We start from the raw sequence: 22,527 nt of genomic DNA, 5'->3' as shown, positions 1-22,527 counted from the left end.
GAACAGTGCTAAAAAAGGCAGAAGGCAACACCAAAGCAGGATACTAATTTATATGTATATGTGCACATTTAGATTATATTTCTAGTTAAGTTACAATGTTTCTATCTACCAGGTGACCTTTGTGCCTGCTAGGTGTGCTTTGGAGACCCTACTGCAGAGGGGCATCTTCCCCTTCTTAGGGTTCATTATCTTTTCCCGGTCCTGAACTGGACAGCCCTTCCAACAGAGGATGACCCTATCCAAAGCAGTCCAGCTGATCATCCTGACTTATAAACAAACTGTGGTTTACAGCTGCTTTCTTTTTCAGTCCAGTCCAAAAGTGCAGAAAACTTTGTTTTTGCACAAATAGAGTTTATGCCTAGTACTGGCCCCAATCTGCTTTCTGGGCCCACTATCAATCTGCTTTAGAAAATGCACACTGGATTCTGGATTTCTGAAGAGTTAGTATTTTGGAAGAAAGTTGCAGAATAGATTATGATATATAAAGGTGATTTGAGGACTGGACAAAACTCTTCCTTTTTTATGGGTTGTGGCCGATGCTAGTCCTACTCAGAGTAAACTGACTTAAATCCATGGACTTAAGTTACTTGTGTCCACCGATTTCAGAAGATCTCCTCTGAGTAGGACTAGCACTGGCTACAAACCTGTGCCCCAACATTTGGAAGCCTCCCACATACAATTTTTGTTTTTCAACCACAAACATAGTGTGAATTTTACCTATTTTCTCAAATACTGGAGAGTGCACCCACTGGGACCAGTATGATGACAATCCAGTAAACTCAGTTTAAGAGGTCATTTTGAGTATTCTGTCATGCTAAACAAACCATTAGCTGATACAGACCACCATGTCTTAAAGACTCTCCAGTTTCATAGAGAAGAAAATGCCATCTCTTAAATGTTGGGGAGATAAGCTACTTCAAAGGCAGTTCTCACTTCATCTGCATATATATATCTTTCTTCTGCTTTCAGGCTGTTGAGAAGAGGAGGAGGAGGAGGAAGTGGAAGAGATGGAATCCAGAGGCAAAGCCCACCTCAAATTGAAGACCAAGATGAACAATGCCTTGTGAGTACATAGATTGGTTTCAATTTATCTTGGCCATATTATTATTATTATTATTATTATTATTATTATTATTATTATTAACAACAACAACAACAACAACAACAACAACAACAACACAATAATGTTATTATTATTTTATTATTTATACCCTGCCCCTCTGGCTGGGTTTCCCCACACTACATATATATGCTACATATGTGAATGACCTGTGTTTAAACTCTCAAACTGTGCTCCAGAACATTTTCCTTATTATTTAGAAACTGCGTCTTGCTTTTCAAGTTCACTGCCACAGAATTGCAACCCTGGGCACCTATATAAATGCTCCCCTCCCAGCTAGATGAATTGAACTTTTCAACTCCAGGGCTGTATTCAGAGAGCTTTATGTAGTGCAAACTTAACTGTGCTGAGTTAACGTTACAGCTTGGAAGGAGGAATGTAGGTGGGTCAGATCATGGTCAAGATAGCAAGCACCCTATATATTCAAAGGAACTGAATATAAGGAACTGAATGTCTGATCTTGAAATGTGCACTGATTTCCTTTCCACCAAGACAGTCCCTTGCCCTTTGTGAACAGAATGTGAACTTTACCTCTAGGGGATTGTTCTTAAACTGCAGTCTCACCAAGCTGACTCAGAGTTGTCTGTCAAATGCTGACAGGGGTCTGGCAGCAAATACACCAAGCTCTCAAGAGATCAGCCAGACTAAATGGGGGCTTTGTAAGGTTTCCTATAAGCCTCTGGGCTAAAGCATCCAGAGTGAACTGGAAAAGGTGGGTAGAACTTTTAAAACATTTGCTTTTATGTATCAAAACCTTTATACCCTGCCCTTCTGGTGCAAAGCACCTCTCAGGGCACCTTACAACAACAATTAAAATTACAACTTTAGAGTGTTTAATTGGTAGCTATTTAAAGTCAAGCATACAATCCAAGGGCTTCTGGGTATTATACTGTAGCAGCTGTGCCAAAAACACACAGCTGAGGTTAAGCAGGGACATTGAGGGATTTGGAATATGTTGACTGTGTACTGGAGTTTACAAAAAGCCACAAAGGATTTTAGCTAAGAGTGTGTAGCAAAGATGGTGAACCTCAGATCCAGGGGCTAAATGTGGCCCTCTAAGCCTTTTGATCCAACCCTCAGGATTCTCCTCAGATCTGATCCCCTCACCAGTCACACATTTTATTGGGCCTGTTTCACGCTATCCTTGAGGGGTTTTGCCCGGCTGGAATGTCTGCCCAGCCTAGTACAAAGCACCAGAGCAGTGTAATGGAGCGCATTTCTAGGGCTGGCATAAAGAATTCTGGGTAACGTGTAACACTGAGGCTGGACAGACCCAGTGGGATTTTGGGAGGCAAAGGACTCAGCTATACAGGGGCAAATAAAAAGTTTTAAGTGAGACTAGATGGCAATGTGACACTAGATGGCAATGGTGAGCCTTATGGAAAATTCAATGTATTTTTAAAAACCCCTTTTAAAAAAGCATTTTCATAATGGTTTTTATATGTGTGTAGATTCCACCAAAGCAAACAAGGTGGAAGGACTTAGTAAGATGACTGATAAATGCATACCCTAGTATCTTGTTATATAGGGTAGAATCATAGAATCATAGAATCATAGAGTTGGAAGAGACCACAAGGGCCATCGAGTCCAACCCCCTGCCAAGCAGGAAACACCATCAGAGCACTCCTGACATATGGTTGTCAAGTCTCTGCTTAAAGACCTCCAAAGAAGGAGACTCCACCACACTCCTTGGCAGCAAATTCCACTGTCGAACAGCTCTTACTGTCAGGAAGTTCTTCCTAATGTTTAGGTGGAATCTTCTTTCTTGTAGTTTGGATCCATTGCTCCGTGTCCGCTTCTCTGGAGCAGCAGAAAACAACCTTTCTCCCTCCTCTATGTGACATCCTTTTATATATTTGAACATGGCTATCATATCTCCCCTTAACCTCCTCTTCTCCAGGCTAAACATGCCCAGCTCCCTTAGCCGTTCCTCATAAGGCATCGTTTCCAGGCCTTTGACCATTTTGGTTGCCCTCCTCTGGACACGTTCCAGTTTGTCAGTGTCCTTCTTGAACTGTGGTGCCCAGAACTGGACACAGTACTGCAGGTGAGGTCTGACCAGAGCAGAATACAGTGGCACTATTACTTCCCTTGATCTAGATGCCATACTCCTATTGATGCAGCCCAGAATTGCATTGGCTTTTTTAGCTGCCGCGTCACACTGTTGGCTCATGTCAAGTTTGTGGTCAACCAAGACTCCTAGATCCTTTTCACATGTACTGCTCTCAAGCCAGGTGTCACCCATCTTGTATTTGTGCCTCTCATTTTTTTTGCCCAAGTGCAATACTTTACATTTCTCCCTGTTAAAATTCATCTTGCTTGTTTTGGCCCAGTTCTCTAATCTGTCAAGGTCGTTTTGAAGGTCGTCCTCTGGGGTGTTAGCCACCCCTCCCAGTTTGGTGTCATCTGCAAATTTGATCAGGATGCCCTTGAGTCCATCATCCAAGTCGTTGATAAAGATGTTGAATAAGACCGGGCCCAAGACAGAACCCTGTGGCACCCCACTAGTCACTCTTCTCCAGGATGAAGAGGAACCATTGATGAGCACCCTTTGGGTTCGGTCAGTCAGCCAGTTACAAATCCACTGAGTGGTAGCATAGTCAAGACCGCATTTTACCAGCTTCTTTACAAGAATATCATGGGGCACCTTGTCAAATGCCTTGCTGAAATCAAGGCAGGCTACATCCACTGCGTTCCCTACCTCATTATAGCTTACTTAGTTAGAGTGTGGTGCTGCACCAAGGTGGCAGGTTTGATCTCCATAAGGGACAGCTGCATATTTCTGCATTGCAGGCGGCTGGACTAGATTATCATCAGGGTCCCTTCCAACTCTATGATTCTTTGATATTTCTTTGATAAAAACTCTCTGTGCATCTCCCAACCAGTAAAAACGACACATATCTGAACCTACAACAACAAAATTAAAGCAGCAGAATGCTAAAGCAACAGAAGTTGGAGAATAAAAGAAAAGAAAGGATAGAGAAAATCAGATATGACCGATGTTTAAAAAGCTTTAGGAAGAATAAAAGATACCAAAATGGCATTAAGCGTAGGCACCATCCAGATCTCCCTAGGCAGAACAATTCAAAGCCAGGAAGCTGCAACTGAAAAGGCCTCTCACCTGTTTCTTCAGACCAAGGGCCTCCATCAATGCTATCAACACAGGAACAGCTACATGCAGTATTATTATTATTAATTGAATTTATATACCGCAGTAGAGACTAATCCATGAGGGCGAACAGGGCACTGCCCCACCAACCTCAGTCTGCCAGCCACAACCATACCATACATTTAAAGCACCCTGATACTGCTTTAACAGTCATGGCTTCACCCCAAAGAATCCTGGGAACAGTAGTTCATTAACAGTGCTGAAAGTAAGTCAGGAGACACACACGCACCCTGAGCTACAATTCCCAGTTCTTGGGGTCTGCCTCAGGTGCCAAAATGTCTTGGGCCGGCCCTGTCACCAGACATATGTGCAACTGTGGCAAGGCTTTCCCTTGGTCCAGAAGGGAGCTGCCACAACAGCCTCAACTGGGGGCAGGCGGCCACCAACTTGGGGAGGCTGTAGAGAAGAACTGGAAATTTTAATGGCAAATAAGGCTACCAACAGCTACTAACTACGACTGCTATGCTCTGCCTCCATAGTCAGAGGCAGTAATGCTTCTGAAGACCAGTTATAGGAAAGCACAAGGTGGGCCACCAGCTCCATGGTCAGACAAGCCCACAGTACTTTGTCTTGTTGGGATTCCACTTCAATTAGGAAACTGTGATTGTTAATCTGGGGAAAGTCAGCGAAACTGGATGGTAAATAATGCATTTCTTAATGCATTACAGATGAATCAGATAATTTCTAGAAGCTTTCTCTCTAGGGTTGCCTGAAATTCTGCCCTCCCCACCATACTCCCTCAGCATACCTCCCTGTTTGACCTGTGGTTGTTGCAGTGCTCAGGACAAAGCAACACAGAATCTTGCATTTGAGTTTGGAGTTATCTGCCTGGAACAAGGACGATTAACAAGCAGGGCAGATGGGGAATCTTTGGGGATAAGATCAAGAGGCTTATATCAGGGATACATGGAAACAGAGAACAAACTGCATTTTAATTACAGCTGTGATAAAAGCAGAAGGCAGCGTGGGGGGAGGGGAATTCAGCCCCTGCTTTTGGTCAAATCCAGCTTTTGACTTGGAGCTGAAACTGCATTGGTGACGTGTGTGTGTGTGTGTGTGTTCCCTTTCAGCTCAGCCAAATGCCAGCTTCTTCAGAACCCCCAAGAAACTGTAGGGTGGGTTGTAGTTTTTAAGCAATTTGGAGAGGTGGTAGATAAGTGCCCGTTACATAGGGCCAAATGAGAGGATACACCATTTACACAATTGGAAGTTCTGTAAATAGCTTTTGGGGAGAAAATATATATTTCCGATTGCCTGCAGGGCTGAGAGAGACCAAGAGCAGCAATATATTTTGAATCATTTGCTTCCCTGTTTACCCTAAGCCCAGTTCCTCCTCTTATACCCCTTGGCTTCATTTTTTCTCTTTCAACATTTAGGTTGCCTCATTGTGATTTTTTTCCTACACATTTCAAACATGAGCCCAACCCCTGCCAAGGAATGGTGATCCAATATTATTCTGCAGCCAGGATGATGTAATTTAACAGAAATTGCATAATTCCTTTCTACTTGCTACGTTTAAAGCCCTGTCCCTGCCCTTCATTACCTTCAGACATTATATGATTGTGGAGAAGCAGGAAGTGCACAGCACTTTCTTCTTGTTGTGTGGCTTGTGCCAGGCCTTCAAAGAAACTTGAGAGGCAGAGGAACACAAACTGGGTCCACATGTACAGTGTGGGCATCTCCCACATGAAAATGCCTTTTGGCAACATTCCACTGGCTGGTAAAAACAGAAAGTGCAGCTCATGTTATTAATGGCGGTAGGTCATGCACATTCACATTTTGTAATATATGAATAGAACTATATTAATGTTGATAACCACTATGTTCCTAAGAATCTCCCATCTATTTACTGGCTAGGCCAACACCTGCAGGGTAAGACATTTTGCTGCTTGAAGTGAAGAACAACATGGCACCAATTCTCAATCCCTTGTATAAAACCTGAGCAACAGGACAGTGTTGTCTACTGCACTTGAGGGCAGAAGATTAGCTTTGGAGACAGAGCAGGGGGCATGGGACAAAGCATTCTGCCTGCTTCCCACCATCTGCTGCCTGAGGCAGGCATCTCACTCTACCTAATGGTTGGGCCAGCGCTGCAGACTTGCTCAGTAGAGATGCCAACTTTCCACCCACCCCTTTCTAGCTGTGCTTCAAATTGCAGCCTGATGATGTGCGGATTAGCAGATGGCAGTGTTTATCTCCCTGCTGTGAAAAGCTTCTCCTGCTGATTTCTGCACATCTGCCACTACAACAAGCCCAAGAGCAGGCCAGAATGATTTGGGGCTAGTTTGGTTTCAGGGAGGGGTTGTTTCTGGTCAGCTGGGAATCCTACTTCTTAGTGTCAGAGATGGCACCTTCAGGTAGTTCTCTAAATTCTTGAGTTTGGTATACCCAGAGTTAAGTGTTGTAGAAAATGGATTGTTTTGGTGCAGAATGTGCATTTTCTGCTGCCTATCATGGGCAAAAGGGACTAAACTGGGTGAGCATGTAGAACCAGAGGCTTAATCTAGGATGTATCAGTGTGGAAAGGAACAATTATTTCACCCTGCTAGGCCTGGACCCTTGATGGAGGCCGCCTGGCCAACCCCTGTGTAAAACTATGCTTTGTGGAGCTAAAAGAGCATAGCTGGAATAGCTGTAACTCCGTTTTCTTCAGTAGCAGTATTTCCTCCTCCTCTCCTTCTTGTACTCCTCGGCGCCTCCTACTGGGAAAAGAAAGAGGGGAAATGCCAGCCCCCAGCTCGGCTGTTGTCCTCTAGCAGGTTAACATGGAGCGGGAATTGTTTTGACCCAAGTCACAATTGTGCTATTGTTTTGCACCAGGCAGGGGGCCAGTCCGGAATGAGGCTAGCGGCGAAAGCTGCCAGGAACTCTTTATGCCACAATTAAGCACCTGCTACGAAAGGAGTAAAATAAGCCAAATCATGCGGCTGGCAAGCGAGCTTTTATGCGTCCCTTCCCCCGTGACCCTGTCGGAGAAGGAAGCTAAAACCTGCGTCTCCGCTGCCTGCAGATTTCATTCCAGCCCAATGCAGGGAAATAAACAGCTTGGGGCTTGAAGCCGGTGGCCTCGGTGCTGGCGGGCTTGGCTGGGGAGCCGGCACTCTTAACCCAACACAGCCCTCCGGGACCCCCGCCCCGTCCAGGAAGCCCAGGTTTCTTCTGCTATGGAGAGAGAGATCCCCGTCTTACGAGTCCGGTGAGAAAGGGAGCCGGGGGCTGGCGGGGAGGGAAGGGGAGCGCGGGGCGGAGGCCGAGGCCTCCCCAGGCGGAGCGGGGCTGCTGTGCCGGGACTGCAAAGGTGCGGAGGGAGGGAGGGAGGGAGATGCTGCCGGAGCGCTGACGCGAATTGACGCGCCTTTGCATCAGCGCCGGCCCTTGGAGCGGCTCGGAAGGGCCGCGGCTCTGCTGATCCTAACAGGAAGAGAGCAGGGACAAGTTTATTTTGGTTATGCATGGAGGGAGGGGGGAGGGAGAAAAACGAGCCTTGAGTGAGGACAATGAGGGATCACATGATCTCAAGATGCTGGAGCGCAGCAGCTGGTCTTGGCTGCGACGGAGCTGGGGCGCTGATCCGCCTCCCATTGGTCAGGCTCCAGTGATGACTTGAGATTTTCGGCTCTGTCCTCATCCTGCGGGGAGGAGGGGGCGGGAAGGGCAGCAAAGCAACGCCAGGATGGAAGTAGTCGAGTGGGGCGGGCTGGAGTGGGATTCCAGCACAGCAGAGCTTTTTCGGGGGGTGGGGTGGGGGGTGTAGAGTCCAGCTGGGCTGTGTGCTTGAGGCCAGGACGCGCAGGGGAGCAGAGTAGACTGGTCCAGACTTTTGCTAGAGGTGAAGTATAGGGAGGGTGCTCGTTAGCCCACATACATTCTGTGGACTTGTGGGGAGAGACCGTAGCTGAGTGGCAGCGCAGAGTGCCCCGGGTTCAGCCCCAGATTCCCAGGCATCTCCAGGTGAAAAGGGAGCAGGTGATGGGTTGAGAGAGAGCTCTGCAAGAGACACTGAAGAGCTGTTAACTATCAGGGTTGATGAAATTTGGTATAAGGCCGTGGGGGTGAGATAAAGCTGTCTCGGCCAGGCCCTGGTAAAAGGCGGCCAGCCTTGCAAAAGACAACCATGCACTCCCTTTGTGCAAAGGAACCAACCAGACATATATTTTGCTTTTGAATCTTGTGTGGTTCTGTTGCATTGGGAAGGAAGGAATATGTGCCAGTTGTTCCTCTGTCTGACATCCCTAGAGCCCAAGGCTACTGCAGGCAGAAACTTAGTGGTCTTGTTTTGTCAGTGCCCAGAGGAGACATAAGAAGGGGCAGAGAGAGAAAAGTCACTCCTGCAGCTTGCTTGAAAAGAAATTGTATCTCAGATCTGCATAACTTGGCATGCAATTAGCTTCAGATGACAATACTGGCCCTGATCCACTTACTATGTGACTTGCAATTGTTGGAAAGTACACACCCTTCTTTGCAATGGCCATAGTATGGGAGGGGGAGCTGGTGTCTCTGTAGAGCTGAAGGCAGAATCCTTGGATGTGGAGTGTTCATTCTCCACTGAGCTCAATAAGTTTTTTGAGTGCTCTCTGGTGTGCATTATGATAGAACCTTTAGTATGAAGTCAAACTGCCTGGGAAAATATGAAGAATGGGTAGGTACAAACTAGAAACCAGAAACATCCGTTAGAAAAAGTGAAGATGGCATTGGGAAGGCTTGAGAGAAGCATTTTTACTGGACACTGTCAAGCTAAGGCATAAAAACCTTTTCCCCTTTCATAGGTACTCAGTATCAGGGACAGCAAACAGGCAAAGGAGGTGGATAGATGAGGGGATGGGCAGGTTAAGAATGATGAAGAAACAATAAATGGATATAAAGAAAACTGGCTTGTTTATGTATCTGATTGTATAATGCAAGGGTAACAATTACATAAGGAGCTGGAAGAAAGTAGAAAACTGCATATACCTACCGAATATGCTTGATTTCATCTCGGGTCTGAAGTTGCCCCCCTGTGCCTTTTTACCATTGCACCATTCGAGGGCTGTTTTTGTTTTTGCCATATTCATCTTGATCTACCTGCGACCTTGTCTAGACCATTTGGGGACAACTAACATCTAGGCTGGATGTTTTCAACTCCCCTCTCCTCCCAGGGTATCCATGTCAATAGCAGAACTAGGCTTTTCTAAGTCCCAGCAGCCGCCTTGGGACGCTCCAGCCCTACATGAATTCCTGAACTTAGGGAAAGGCTTTTGCTATTGTATAATTCTGCCCCCCTTTCAATTTAACAGAGCTTGATGTTAGGTAACTGTGGTTCACGAAGCTTTTCTTCTTATTGTTTTTGCCCTGCTCGCTCCTAAAGAGCCTCTGCTGCCTTCCCCATAAATTGGGGCGGAGAGAGATGAGAAAGGGATGAATGGCCCAAGATGTATAGAGGGGGAAAGGTGCGCGCGGGGGGGGGTGTACAGGGTTGGGGGACGTTGCAGCAGGGCGGGAAGCACAGAGGGGAAGTGTGTGGTAAGAGCGGCTGCCTGGGCTGCATCCCTCCTCCTCCCCCCGACCCCCGCAGCCCGTGGCCAGAGCCCCCTCCCCGGAAGGCCCGGCCGGCGCGCCGCCTGCCCCGTGTTTTGCCCGCTTTCGGCCAATGAGCGGCGGCGGGGCTGCGGGGCGGAGCTTGCGCGGCGCTCCCGGGAGGGGGCTCTCCTTTTTTTGTGAATGAAAATAGGCGGTGGGCGAGTCTCCGCGCAGGACTGCAGTTCGCGCCCCGCCGCCGCCGCCGCTCAGTCGCAGCGCGGCCGCCAGGGAGGAGGGCGGAGCATCGCCGGCCGAGGAGGGGGCGCCGCTTGGCGAGGGGTTGCATGCGGCTCGGCGCAGCCGGCCTGGGGCGAGGAAGGTGCTGCTGAGGAGGAGGCGGCGGCAGCGGCTGCCGACGCCGCGCGAAGGGGCGCATCCGCTCTGGGGCCGACGCGGACTGTTAGGTCAGAGCATCTGAGCCGGAGAAATTCAGCATCCCGCCCAGCGGTCGGCTCGTGCCCGCCACCACCATCATGTCTCCGGGGAAGAGCTCGGCTCTTTCCGCTGCAAATTGCCCCGTCGTATGTGTTGGCGTAAGTAAAGCGACCGCCGCGGGACTCCTCCCCCCCCTTCAGTTATTGCAGGCGCGGGAGCGGAGGGTCAGGTCAGGGTCGAGGGTCCGCTTTGCAATTAGGGTCAATAGTGCCGATTTTAGGTGGGGTCGGTGAAAGCGAAAGGGGAGCGGCGTTTCCGCCAGTCTAGCTAAACCCGGGCGCGCGCGAGTGAGAGATCCTAGGCGCGCACAGATTGCACGAGCCTCTCCAAAGAGCCCCGCGTACTCCTGGCGCTGTTCTTGGGGAAACGGTTTCAAACCCAGAGGCACGCCTGGAGAGCGGCTTCTCTTCAACGCTGCGGGCTTTCCTTGGGTCTCTGTGGGTAGTTGCTGCACTGCCAAAAAGGGAAACAAACAAACGGAGTGGTCGCGCTGCTCTGGCGGGACTGGGGTGGGATTTGCAAAAAAGGAAAACAAAGCAAAAGTGGGCAGCGTGGAGAGAGCTGTGTTCTGCTCCAAGGGCAGGCTTGGCCGGGATATCTTGCATTGCATAAACCTTTTCGCAGTGTGTGGAGAGCTGTGTGCGTGTCGGGTTTCTCTCTTCCTTCAAACAAGCCAGCTGCTCGTGCAGCCTCCTGTACTTTGATGTGCTTGTAATGTGGAAGAAATGTGCAGTGTGCTTAGAGAGTAATGTAGTGTGTGTGTGTGTGTGCACGCGCGCATATGGGTAGACATAAATAAACACGTATTTGCGCCCCACTCCGCTTCGTTTGCGAAAGCATCGCTCCTATTAAGCTTTACCTCTTCAATCTTCATTAGCATAATTTTGCAGAGTAGGCACTGATCGTAATCTGCAGAGTTCTTTGACCATGCCTCCCTTCCTGGTCTCTGGGGGGATGTTCCAGGCCGCCCACCCAACTTCCTCTACAACCCCCCTCCCGGAAATGCTCCGTAACCAAGGGATATTTTTACTAATTATTTTTGTTGCGCTATTTCTCCCGGTCCCCCATTTTGTGTTTTGTGAAATGAGATTCTGTGGGGTGGGGGCACATTTAGCCTGTCGGTTGCTAGGAAACTGGTTAGGCTCCCTGAGAGATTCTCTAGTTTCCTTGGCAACCGAAGACTGGGGCAGCTTGCAAGGAACACAATTCTACTCTCTCCGAGAGATAGCGGGGCAGATTTGATGACAAGGAACTGAGGACATGTCACCAAGAGTGGACGGGGTGAGGGACAGAAAAAGGGGGCACATAGCGGAATCAAATGAGCAGGAATGACCAGTAGTCGTCGAAAGACTGCCATTGAAACAAGAGGGAGTTGAGATAAAGGAGATAAGAGGGAGTTGGCAAAGGAGATAAGGCCAAAGAGCGTGTGTGACAGGAGATGTGCTGGGAGGGAGGGGAGCATCTGGATGTGGTGGCGATTACAGAGCCTAAGTGCAGGTCCTAGAGAACAAAAGCAACTAATGGATTTTGTGCACTCAGACAAAAGAGCTACAGAAATAGACGGGCTGAAATGGAGAGGAAGAACGACTTGTTTGATTGGTGTTGGGATCCTTGGAGAGAGGGTTTCTTTTTAGGGGAGGGAAATGGAATCATAACAGCAAGGAAGGAGAGTGGGGAGGAAAGAGGAGAGGCACAAAACAACAGTGATAGGATTTGTCTGGGCCAGGATTGTCCCCCCCTAAATGTCACATGGGTGCTAGTTTGCTGACCGCCTCCACAGCTGCTGCTGCTGCAGGAGTTTCACATGGCACTTGGCTTCAGTTGCCTTTATTCCACCTCCCCACGTGTCTTGCACACTCATTTCGAAATCCGCTCCCACTAGGAGTGAGTTCTTTTAACTGTTAACACACCCAAGGAGCTGACTGTCACAGAGGGAGAGCTTGCTGCTAAAGATTACTTGGGTGAAATGGGTTTGGGGTTCAACACATCCTGTTTTGTGCTTAAGAAATAAGCTATGAGGCCAAAGCCCAACAGGAGATTTGGGCGTACATGAAAATCTATTCTGCCTCTTGGTTGTGATCACAGGCTCTCCAAAGAGAGGCAGCCACTATTCGCACACCAAACAGGAACTGGCCCAATTCTTTCCCTGTTCTAAAATTTGCTCTTTGTTTCAGCAGACTGCATATTTCTGAAGCATATGAGTAACATAATACCTATTTATTATTTTCTCCTCCTTTTCTCCAAAGAGTTCAAGGCAGTGTGTATGGTTGTTCTGATCATATTTCTATGCTGCTATTCAGTGAAATGAATTTCAAAGTGGCTTACAAACAATAAATAACAATAGCATTATAGAATATAATAGAACACCACAAATATAGGATAGTGCAGCCCAGGGCCACCCAGTAAGCATGTTAGCTGCATAAGGTTTTGAACCTGGGTCTGCTGGTCCTAGTCCAACACTGCAACTGCTACACTATTTTTGGTTGATACAGTTGCACAGCACAATTTCCTAGCTCTCTTGCTCTTTTCCCCATGGAGGCTGGATTCTCCAATTCACTGAGAATCCCTATAAAGGCGTAGTTGAAGAGCTGAGGGTTCTCAGTGCCTCTGGGGCTGAGAATCACAACACAATGTTATGCAAGTATACTCCAAAATAAATCCCACTATATTCAATGAAGACCTTGTCTCAGGGAATTGTGTTTGGCTGCAGCCTTAAAATAAGGAGGAGGTGGTGGTGGCTGTCCACCTCCCATGAGCCTCGGACAGGTATGATGGGAGCTGCAGTCCAGCAACATCTGGAGAGCCACAGGTTGCCCATCCCTACCTTTAAACCTCCGTCAGCTTTCACTCCATTGTTGCATGAAGGCAAACTGCCCTTGTTGTCCAACAACCTCCTACCCTGGCAGGGTTGCATATCAGGAACTTTAAAGATGAAAGACTCACAGTGTGTCCACAATGGCAGCACATGTTTTGTTTTTGTGTTCTTGTGCATGTCTTCTGCCTTCACATTTTTATCACAAGTGCTGTTTTGTTGTTCTTGTTAGCATCAACAGGTACCTGAGACTCAGATATTTTAGACCTATTTCTGGGTGGTGCATTGACTACCCTCTCTCTTTTCAGCACACACTGGCTGAGAAATTAATTGCATCTTTTTAACTGTATTTTCCCCCCTTGCCCCTTTAACCATTTGGTAATTATCTTTTATAATAATAGTAAGAAGATCACTTTGCCGCACAATAAATGTATGCTTCTTTCTCCATGTACAACACAAAGTCCTCTCACATCTTTTATGGAGGCTGTGCTTCTGCTGTGAATATACCTTAATTCCCTCTTCATGAGAAGATGTTACACTCCCCCAGATAGCCCATTCATTGCTATTAGTGGTGTTGTGTGGGATGCAGTTCTATGTGTGGCAAGGGCCTCTGTTGACTGTATCTTGTAATAGCCATGGTAAAGGTAAAGGTACCCCTGACCATTAGGTCCAGTCGTGGACGACTCTGGGGTTGCGGTGCTCATCTCGCTTTACTGGCCGAGGGAGCCGGCGTACAGCTTCTGGGTCATGTGGCCAGCATGACTAAGTTGCTTCTGGCAAACCAGCGCACGGAAACGCCATTTACCTTCCTGCCAGAGCGGTACCTATTTATCTACTTGTACTTGATGTGCGTTTGAACTGCTAGGTGGGCAGGAACTGGGACCAAACAATGGGAGCTCACCCCGTCTTGGGGATTCAAACTGCCGACCTTAAGCTCTGTGGTTTAGACCACAGTGCCACCCATGTCCCTTAGTATCTGTGGTAGCAGAGAGCAATAAGAATACCTGGGCAAGGAAGCACTTCTGTTGTTAGATGAGTGGAAGTTCTGATCCTGGAGTTCTTGAAGGCAGGATATGGCAGGAAGAAAACCTTGCATTAAGTAAGTTAATCAAATGTGTCAGGCCACAGTTACCTCTCCAGCTCCCCAAATTAGCTCATCTACATGAGATGCTGAAGAAGTTGTCTTATTCTCACAAATTTGATAAATGGTGAAAAATTGTTTTTGAACAAGAATATTAATTGTGTGAATAATTGTCGCCTATGTGCTGTACAGGTTGCACAACCATCTACATGAGATGGCAGCAGATAACAGCAAATTTGTTCAGTCCATGTGCATCAAAGACCCTCAGCTATGTGGCAGGCATTAGGACTGCATACAAACCATACATTTATAAAGCATGTTTTCTCTCTTTACCCAAAAAAAGAATAATGGGAATCATGTTTGTTAAGGGTCCTTGGGTTTACAGCTCTGTGAAGGGGAAACTCCAGTTTCCAGGACTCTGGGGGAGGGGTGGATACCATGGGCATAGCAGCAGCTTTATAATTATAATTATTTGATCAGAAATGTCAGAATCATGGGATAGTAATGTTGGGACCACGAGGGTCATCTCGTCCAACCCCCTGCAGTGCAGGAATCTTTTTGCCCAAAGTGGGACTTGAACCCAAAAGGTAATGCCATGATTTTAAAACGTATTTCCACTGATCAGGTTGTTAGGGTGGAGGTTGTTGCAGTATGGCTTGGAATTGATGAAACTGGGCTGAACTATCCCAGTCTTTCCAGAGGCTTTTACCTGTCCGGCCCCTTGGTTAGAAGACTCGCAGGCTTCTGCATGCAGGATCTGATTCTCAGCCAAGGGGAGTTGGCAGCACCCCAGTAAAACTAACAGCCACTCTGATTTATGCAGGCTGGATTGGTGAGTGGTGGTGCTCAGCCTTTCTGTGCAGAAGCCTGCTATGCACTTCACCTCCAAAGTCCCCCTGATGCAATGGAGGTTGAAGGATTACCAGTGCTGGCACCATTTAGCCTTTCCTTAAGAACTTTCTGCGTTGTAAATGAGAGGAAAGTACATTGAAAAATCCTCTTTGTACTTTTAGGATAGATGAAGCTGTACCTGTTTAATGTGGATTTTTGTTGTCATTGCTGTTTATTGGGGTTTTATATCTTTCTCTCCCTCTCTCTCTCTCTCTCTCTCTCTCTCTCTCTCTCTCTCTCTCTTTTCCCAGGTCCTAGCCTAACACTCTAAGCACTACACTGTACTGGCTCTTTGTCCCCCCCTTCATTCTCACTTCTGTACCAACCTAATATTGAAAACACACCAACTGACTGCATCTGAGGAGAGCACCTCCTCCTCATGTCAGTGTTTTAAATACCCCATCCTGAGCTATGGTGTTGTAATACTGTTTTGAGTAAGACACGGCTTCATTGCATATCTGGACTTCATGTCTGGCAAAATACTCTGCTGAGGATTCATGTCTCTAATAACTATAAACTGGCTGTTTGGTTGTGGGCTCCTGTTTTCAGGGTCTGTGTGTCCATACCTGCCACCAAAGGTCTGTAGTTCAAAGCTTGAGTAACTGTTTTGCATGCAGAATGTCATACGTTCAGTTTTTGGCATCTCCAGGTAGGAATGGGGGAAACCTCTGTTAGTGTTGACAATACTGCTCAACTTGGTATAAGGTAGCTTTCTGTGTTCCTAAAGGATACTGCTAAATATCCATACTCTCCCATGGTGGTGTCCCTGCTTACAACAACCTGTGTTGGGTCATTCTTCTGTGCTATGATTATCCCCAGTTGGGATAGCCTTGCTGTGAACTTCCCTATCATAGAAAACAAGGAATGAAAAAGTCCAGATGGGAGCCCGAGTCTTGCTGCTTTTTACTCTACTGGAAACACTGTAAGATATGCCGTCCCAAATGCCAGTTGTTGCAGCCACTTGGGCAGACAGGCAGGAGCTTGGCTGCTCTGCAGTTGCCCTGTTATGCCCCAAAGGCTGCTTCTATTATGCAAGTGCATGCACACACACGTGTGTGTGTGTGTGTGTGTGTGAGAGAGAGAGAGAGAGAGAGAGAGAGAGAGAGAGAGACAGACAGACAGACAGACAGACAGACAGACAGACAGAGACAGAGACTTGTGCAAGCACACATGGTTGTGGAGCAGAGAGGGGGGGGGATGGTGCTGTGGGTGGAGAGAAGGAAGGGATAAATTCCATGATCAGTCAGGTGGATCTGGAAGTTTCTTTAACCATTGCTGGAAAGGGAGGGACCGGTGGGTGGGGGAATCTCACATGAACAGGCATGAGAGATAAAAAGGAGGAGGCAGAGGCAGCTAGAATCAAATTGGCAGGGCCTGTGGTCTTATCTGAGGCTCAGGATGCATGCTTCAGAAAGATTACATTTTAAAGGGACCCCGCTTTGGATGGAGAGGTGTAGAGCTGCCTGGGCTCCAGGCCCCTCATGAAGGCTCTTGCTTGTTGCTCTCTGGGTTCAGTGTGGGTTGCATCAGTCTGGAGGAGGGCAGCTGTCCAAGTCTTCTGCGTCTTGGGAGGTTTGTCATGGGGGTGGGGAGGAGATCCCTTCTTGTTTGTGAGGGACAACCAGGTTGGGGAGCTGGTGCTTGGGGCATGACTCCCTCCTAGAGAAGATTATTTTGAAACAAAAAATTTTTTTCCTTCCAGTAACACCTTAAAGACCAACTAAGTTAGTTCTTGGTATGAGCTTTCGTGTGCATGCACACTTCTTCAGATACACAGATAGTCCTCTGCACCAGGTGGAAGATACACCAGGTATATCTGAGAAGTGTGCATGCACACGAAAGCTCATACCAAGAACTAACTTAGTTGGTCTTTAAGGTGCTACTGGAAGGAAAAAAATTTTTTGTTTTGACTATGGCAGACCAACACGGCTACCTTTCTGTAACTAAGATTATTTTGGACACATTTCTGGAGCAGGCCATTCTGTTCAGCTGATGTCTGGAGGGACACAAATTCGGACAATGTGGGAATCCTGCTGAATTGGATTTGGGTGAGGTGAGCTTGGCAGAGGAGAAGACCAGGGTTGCTTGTTTTGTACCATTCTCTACCAAGCCAAAGTGAATTGCCAGAGTGGCCAGGTGGTCCAGTAGCCTCTGCTCATCCTCCTGCCATCAGAAACCAGAAGAATTCAGGGCTGCACACTGGCTTACTTATATTCCATATGCATTAAAAAGGAAATATCCAGTAGGTGTTATGTCTCAGACATCAAATTTTAATATACAGTGGTACCTCGCAAGACGAAATTAATTCGTTCTGCGAGTTTTTTCGTCTTGCGAAGCACGGATTCCCATAGGAATGCATTGAAAAGAAAAAGGAAACAAACTTGCAAGACGTTTTCGTCTTGCGAAGCAAGCCCATAGGGAAATTCGTCTTGCGAAGCAACTCAAAAAACGAAAAACTCTTTTGTCTTGCGAGTTTTTCGTCTTACGAGGCATTAGTCTTGCGAGCTACCACTGTACTTGTTTGAGTTAATTTCTTTCATTGTTTCCTTGTGTTACTTCATATTTATAAGCTTTTGTTTTGTGTTGGTTGGTTGGACGACATAAAAAAAACTAAAATTTTTATTTTGCTCTGAACTCCAGTTTCTGCTTTAGTAAATTTTGCCCATGGCAAGATTGGAGGATAAGGCTATCGATGGCTCCTAGACATGACGCAGTCAGAGGCAGTGATGTTTCCGAATGCCAGTTGCTAGGAAGTCCAGAAGGGGAGAGGGCTCTTGTGCCCAGACCCTGCTTGAGGGTTTCCCGAGACATATTGGTGGGCCACTGTGAGAACAGGATAGACTAGATGGCCTGATCCAGAAGGCTGCCTCCCTCCCAGGGTGCTGTTTGTTTTGGACTTTACATCCATTTGTGGAATCTGCTCTTGCTGCACTGTTTTCTCAGTGTGGAATTATTCTGTTTATGAATTGGTACGGAGCAAGGGAGGACAGAGCGAAGCACAGCCCTGCAACCCATTGTGAAACAGTGAGTTGGCAAGACTGCTACTGCTGGGTAGTCTTTGTTGTAGGGTGCTGTAACAGTCAGTAACATGGCATTCCTGGGAGAGTTTCCTACCTTACTTTAAACTCATGGGCAGCTGGCCGGAGAAAGAACCCAAACCATGTACCGTAAGTATTTCAGAGTCTGGGGGTAATTCCAGACAGTTGCTATTTTGGGGGTAGGAACTTCCAATCCTGCAATTTTCTCTGGCATAACCAATCTGCTTTCTTCAGAATTAGAAATCATGCAATAAGGAAAGTAAGAGGGAAATGCACCAGAAAGTGTGGGAAAACTATTGCTTGATGTAATACCCCATTTGCAAAGTTGTACCACCTCGTCCTAGACTGTGCAAACAAATCAAGATGAATAAACTGTTTGTCTGGTTCTGTTTTTTCTGTGTTTCTTGCTACAGGTCCCAGTTAATGGATTCTGACATGGATTATGAAAGGCCAAACGTAGAAACTATCAAGTGTGTTGTGGTTGGGGACAACGCAGTGGGCAAGACCAGGCTCATTTGTGCCCGTGCTTGTAATGCCACACTGACTCAGTACCAGCTTCTTGCCACCCATGTGCCCACAGTCTGGGCCATTGACCAGTATCGTGTTTGCCAGGAGGTGAGTGGTATCTTTGTCAATGGATAAATCACCTGGGAAATCTCATTGGTGGAAAATCAGTACCTGGGCTTATAAGTGACACAAGCAACTGCTTTATCCTGAGTCAGACCAACAATCCCCCTAGCCCAGTATTGTCTACAATGACTGGCCGTGGCTCTCCAGGGTTTCTCCCAACCCCCCTAGAGATGCCAGGGATGGAACATTGAATTTTCTGCTTGCAAAGCAGATGTTCTACTGTTGAGCCACGACCCTTCCCCACCTCCTCACTTTAATCTGGTTAATCCTGGGTTTGAGGAGAATCAGATTCCCTCCAGTGATCAACAGTAATTCTGGGCAAAACATTTTTCCCTGCTCTGTTTTTCTGTGAGGAAGTTTCCATTTTGAAAATAATAACAATAATAGTAAAATGAATTGACTCAAGTAATTAATACAGTGCTAATCAAATTGGGCAGCTTCAAAGTTGAGTCCCCCCCATTTCTGTCCATACAGAGCTTGTGTGTGTGTGTGTGTGTGTGTGTGTGTGTATAAACAGAAATGGATATCTCATTTTTGACATGCTAAAATTAGTAAGCCTTCATTTTTCCCATCTGAAATTTAAACAATGTAAGGGAAGGGCATGTGATTGAATAGTTGTGTCCATACTGTGAGAGTGCAAGCCTACTTAGAAGTAAGTCTCATTGCTTTTAGTAAGCTTACTCCCAGGTAAGTGAATGTAGTATTGCAGCCTAAATTAGGTATATTAAATTTATTTTGCCCTAATCAAATCTTCCATTCAGATACTTCTGATGGGTGGAGTGGGGAAAGCTTTTGAGATTGTGCTCCCAATCAAATTAAATAATTGAAAAGATTTCTGGGGAGGGGGGTGAAATGTGGAGAAAAAAATATTCAGCCCTTTCCTGAAATCCTGCATCACTGATTATCAGACTGAAAAGCTACTGGGCATTGCAGTCCTCCTAGTCCTTTCTATTCATTTGAAGTATGTAATCTTTTTGCCTTCTCTCAGGTATTGGAGCGCTCTCGAGATGTGGTAGATGATGTTAGTGTGTCCTTGAGGCTTTGGGATACCTTTGGAGACCATCACAAGGACAGGCGCTTTGCTTATGGAAGGTCAATATTGATTATCTGGTGCAGTGCTAATGATGAACATGGAGCAGACATTCAGTCTTGGCTTAGAAGCTCACTGGGTGGTCAAGTGCAAGCAAACATTTCTCAGTCTGGTCTATCTTGCAGGATGGTTGTGTCCTGCAAAGGAGCCAGTTTTGCCTCTCCTGGAGGGGTGTCCTTCATGGGACCCCCTATACGGTTGTCTTTCATTGCTGTGAGAAAAGCTTTGTGCTTCTTGTGGTGAGACAAAACCTGCTCCCACCCCTCACTTATGCTTTAAAGACCTGGCAATCACTGACAGAATCCTTCAGGGTGGAGATGGGATATGTAACTTGGAAGAGAAACAAAAGGGGAAGCCAGGCCTGATCTCTGACCTGATGGATATGTAAAGTGAGCAACAAGATGATTGAAATCCATTACACAAAATTAAAACAATAATCTAAACAACTGAAACTCAAACCTAATCCATCAACAGGAACACCAATGCTAAGCAGTAGAGAGCTCAGCCAAGCTAATAGTCTCAACTCTACTTAGAGATAAAAAGAATTGTAATCACACAAAGGCCTTCAGAGCAAATGTCAAGTTGCCTTTGTAAAGTGTTGCAAGTTAGAAATGACAGAGCAGACTGAACCTCCCTAGGAAAAGAGTTCCCAAGGATTTGGTGCAAATTTTAAAAAGGCCCTGTCTCAAGAAACCACACCCTGGATTCCAGGCAGTTAGGGGACCTGGAACAAGGTGTTGGAGGAAGATCTTAATATGAGGCTAGATTGATATAACAGGTGATTTCATATTATACTCCACTGGTGGGGAGTGGAATGTCCTAGGAATATACTAGCCCTTCCTCAAAATACACACTATGCGTTGATATGTAATAGCAGGCATCTCAGATGGAACAAGTGGAAGATGGGTGGTTACTGAGCCTAAAATATACATAAAAGCCCACTCTTAGGGTTTTGCTATCATGGAGCATTTAACCAAGAAATGAAACCCAAGTGGACATATGCAGATGAAGGGGTGGGGGCTATGCAAATAGGACCAGGCACATTTTTCAGACAACCCCTTTCCATAAACACGGGGGGCTGTTGGGACAGGAAGCAGCTTTAGCCTTTGCCCCAATGTTCCCCCCAGGTTCCTCCCTTAATTTGCTGATACTTAAATTAATGCTTGCCACACACTCCTATGAGAACAAATAGAATTCTCCATGGGGGGGCAATGTACCACTATGGTGGTAGTGGTAACAATGAGCACAGGGTACACATAGACCCGTTACACACACAATACACACACACACACACACACACACACACACGGACAAACACTTGCAAGGACAGCAGTGGATTTGCACCAAAACCTTGGGGGAAATTGGTGTGTGCATTGCACCTGGAGGGACTGGGTGTCATCCTGCAGGGTGCATGTTTGCACCAAGAGGTGCTGACTAATGTCAAGAGAGGGCTTGCAGAGACCAACGTGATACCTAGCTCTTGCCTCTTCTCTGTCCACAGATCTGACGTTGTAGTATTATGCTTCTCCATTGCTAATCCCAACTCGTTACACCATGTGAAGACCATGTGGTACCCAGAGATCAAGCACTTCTGCCCCCGAGCTCCTGTCATCCTTGTAGGCTGCCAGCTTGACCTTCGCTATGCCGATCTGGAAGCAGTAAATCGAGCTAGGCGACCTTTAGCCAGGTAGGAAATAACCCGAGGACGGCTTTGGCGGGCTGGGGAAGCTAAACTGTGGTTGGGCATCACAGGTGCCACATTTCATAGACGACAGGACAGGGAGTTTGTGACATTCCCGGGCTAGAGCACAAAGACTCATGCACTTGCCTATGGCACAATGTCAGGTCTGTCCTCCAGTGCTACACTGTTACTTGCTCCCTGGCTCAGTAACATGGAAGACAAAGGTGGGGATGCTAGATTTAGATTTGACTTGTGGCATCATTGTCAGAAAGGTTGGCCATCGCTAGTGAGGCCATGGAAGCTGGTCCTTTAGGGCAAATGGGATCCTGCCCCACCAACCTCAGCCAGCCAGGCTGCCTTCTTACTTAGTCTAGGGGGTGACGCTGCTTGTCAGTTCCTCCTCCTCAGTCTTCTTGTTGCACTTGTAGAGCACAGCAGGGAAGAGGGTGGGCACAAAACTAGAATCGGTTCCATCTGTCATTGGCCTCCCTGTATTCTGCCCTAACAGTCCCAATGGACACCAGTGACCACTGTAGTTAAGCAGAACAAGCAAATTGAATAATAGTCCTTGGTTGAAGGAGAAAGGCAGTATGTGCAGGGATTTAGTGTGTTTCGAACCTTCTAGTGTACAAGTCTTCAGTTTCTGCAGGTTCCTGCTCCATCTACATTGTGGGCAGGGACAATTGGGCAACTAGTGCAGACTGTTCCCTGGATGGCCCCACATCTGGATTGTTGTTTTTTAATAATACTTCTCATGCTTCCAATTTAACTCTGGTACCAGGCAGAAAGCTCCCTTGGCTAGGGCCATGGGACACATTCTGAGCGTATGGAGAGTAGAAAACAAACTGCAAAAATAAGAGAGGAAAGGCAGTAGGGGCAAAGGCAGGTACAGCCAAATAATGAGGATCCACACCTGATAGTTTTCTCCTTGTGAATTGCCACTTTTCTACCTTAGGCTGACTTACCTCTGTCATTTGCCTTGGATTGCTGAGCAGATGTAAAACTAGTTTTCCCCTTCCTGGTT

General features: G+C 46.9%; 1 protein-coding gene across 3 annotated transcripts in view; it reads left to right on the top strand.

Moving 5' to 3' along the window:
* Nucleotides 1–969: 969 nt before the first annotated feature.
* Nucleotides 970–22,527, top strand: part of RHOBTB2 (Rho related BTB domain containing 2) — a 29,872-nt gene continuing 8,314 nt past the window's right edge. Inside the window, exons 1-4 of one of the 3 annotated variants that reach the window (XM_053366812.1) lie at nt 970–1,063; nt 18,516–18,717; nt 19,721–19,824; nt 21,324–21,509. In XM_053366812.1, the coding sequence (XP_053222787.1) occupies nt 1,008–1,063; nt 18,516–18,717; nt 19,721–19,824; nt 21,324–21,509 (548 nt within the window). In that variant the 5' untranslated portion in view covers nt 970–1,007. Of the gene's footprint in view, nt 1,064–7,277; nt 7,486–10,302; nt 10,379–18,515; nt 18,718–19,720; nt 19,825–21,323; nt 21,510–22,527 lie in introns of those variants that run through there. The other 2 variants (XM_053366813.1, XM_053366814.1) reach the window with 2 other exon arrangements.

This window comes from Podarcis raffonei, chromosome 15 (assembly GCF_027172205.1).
Source record: "Podarcis raffonei isolate rPodRaf1 chromosome 15, rPodRaf1.pri, whole genome shotgun sequence".
NCBI classification, from domain to species: Eukaryota; Metazoa; Chordata; class Lepidosauria; order Squamata; family Lacertidae; genus Podarcis; species Podarcis raffonei.
Note: the sequence above shows the minus strand (reverse complement) of the source record. Positions and strands in the feature narration are given on the sequence as shown.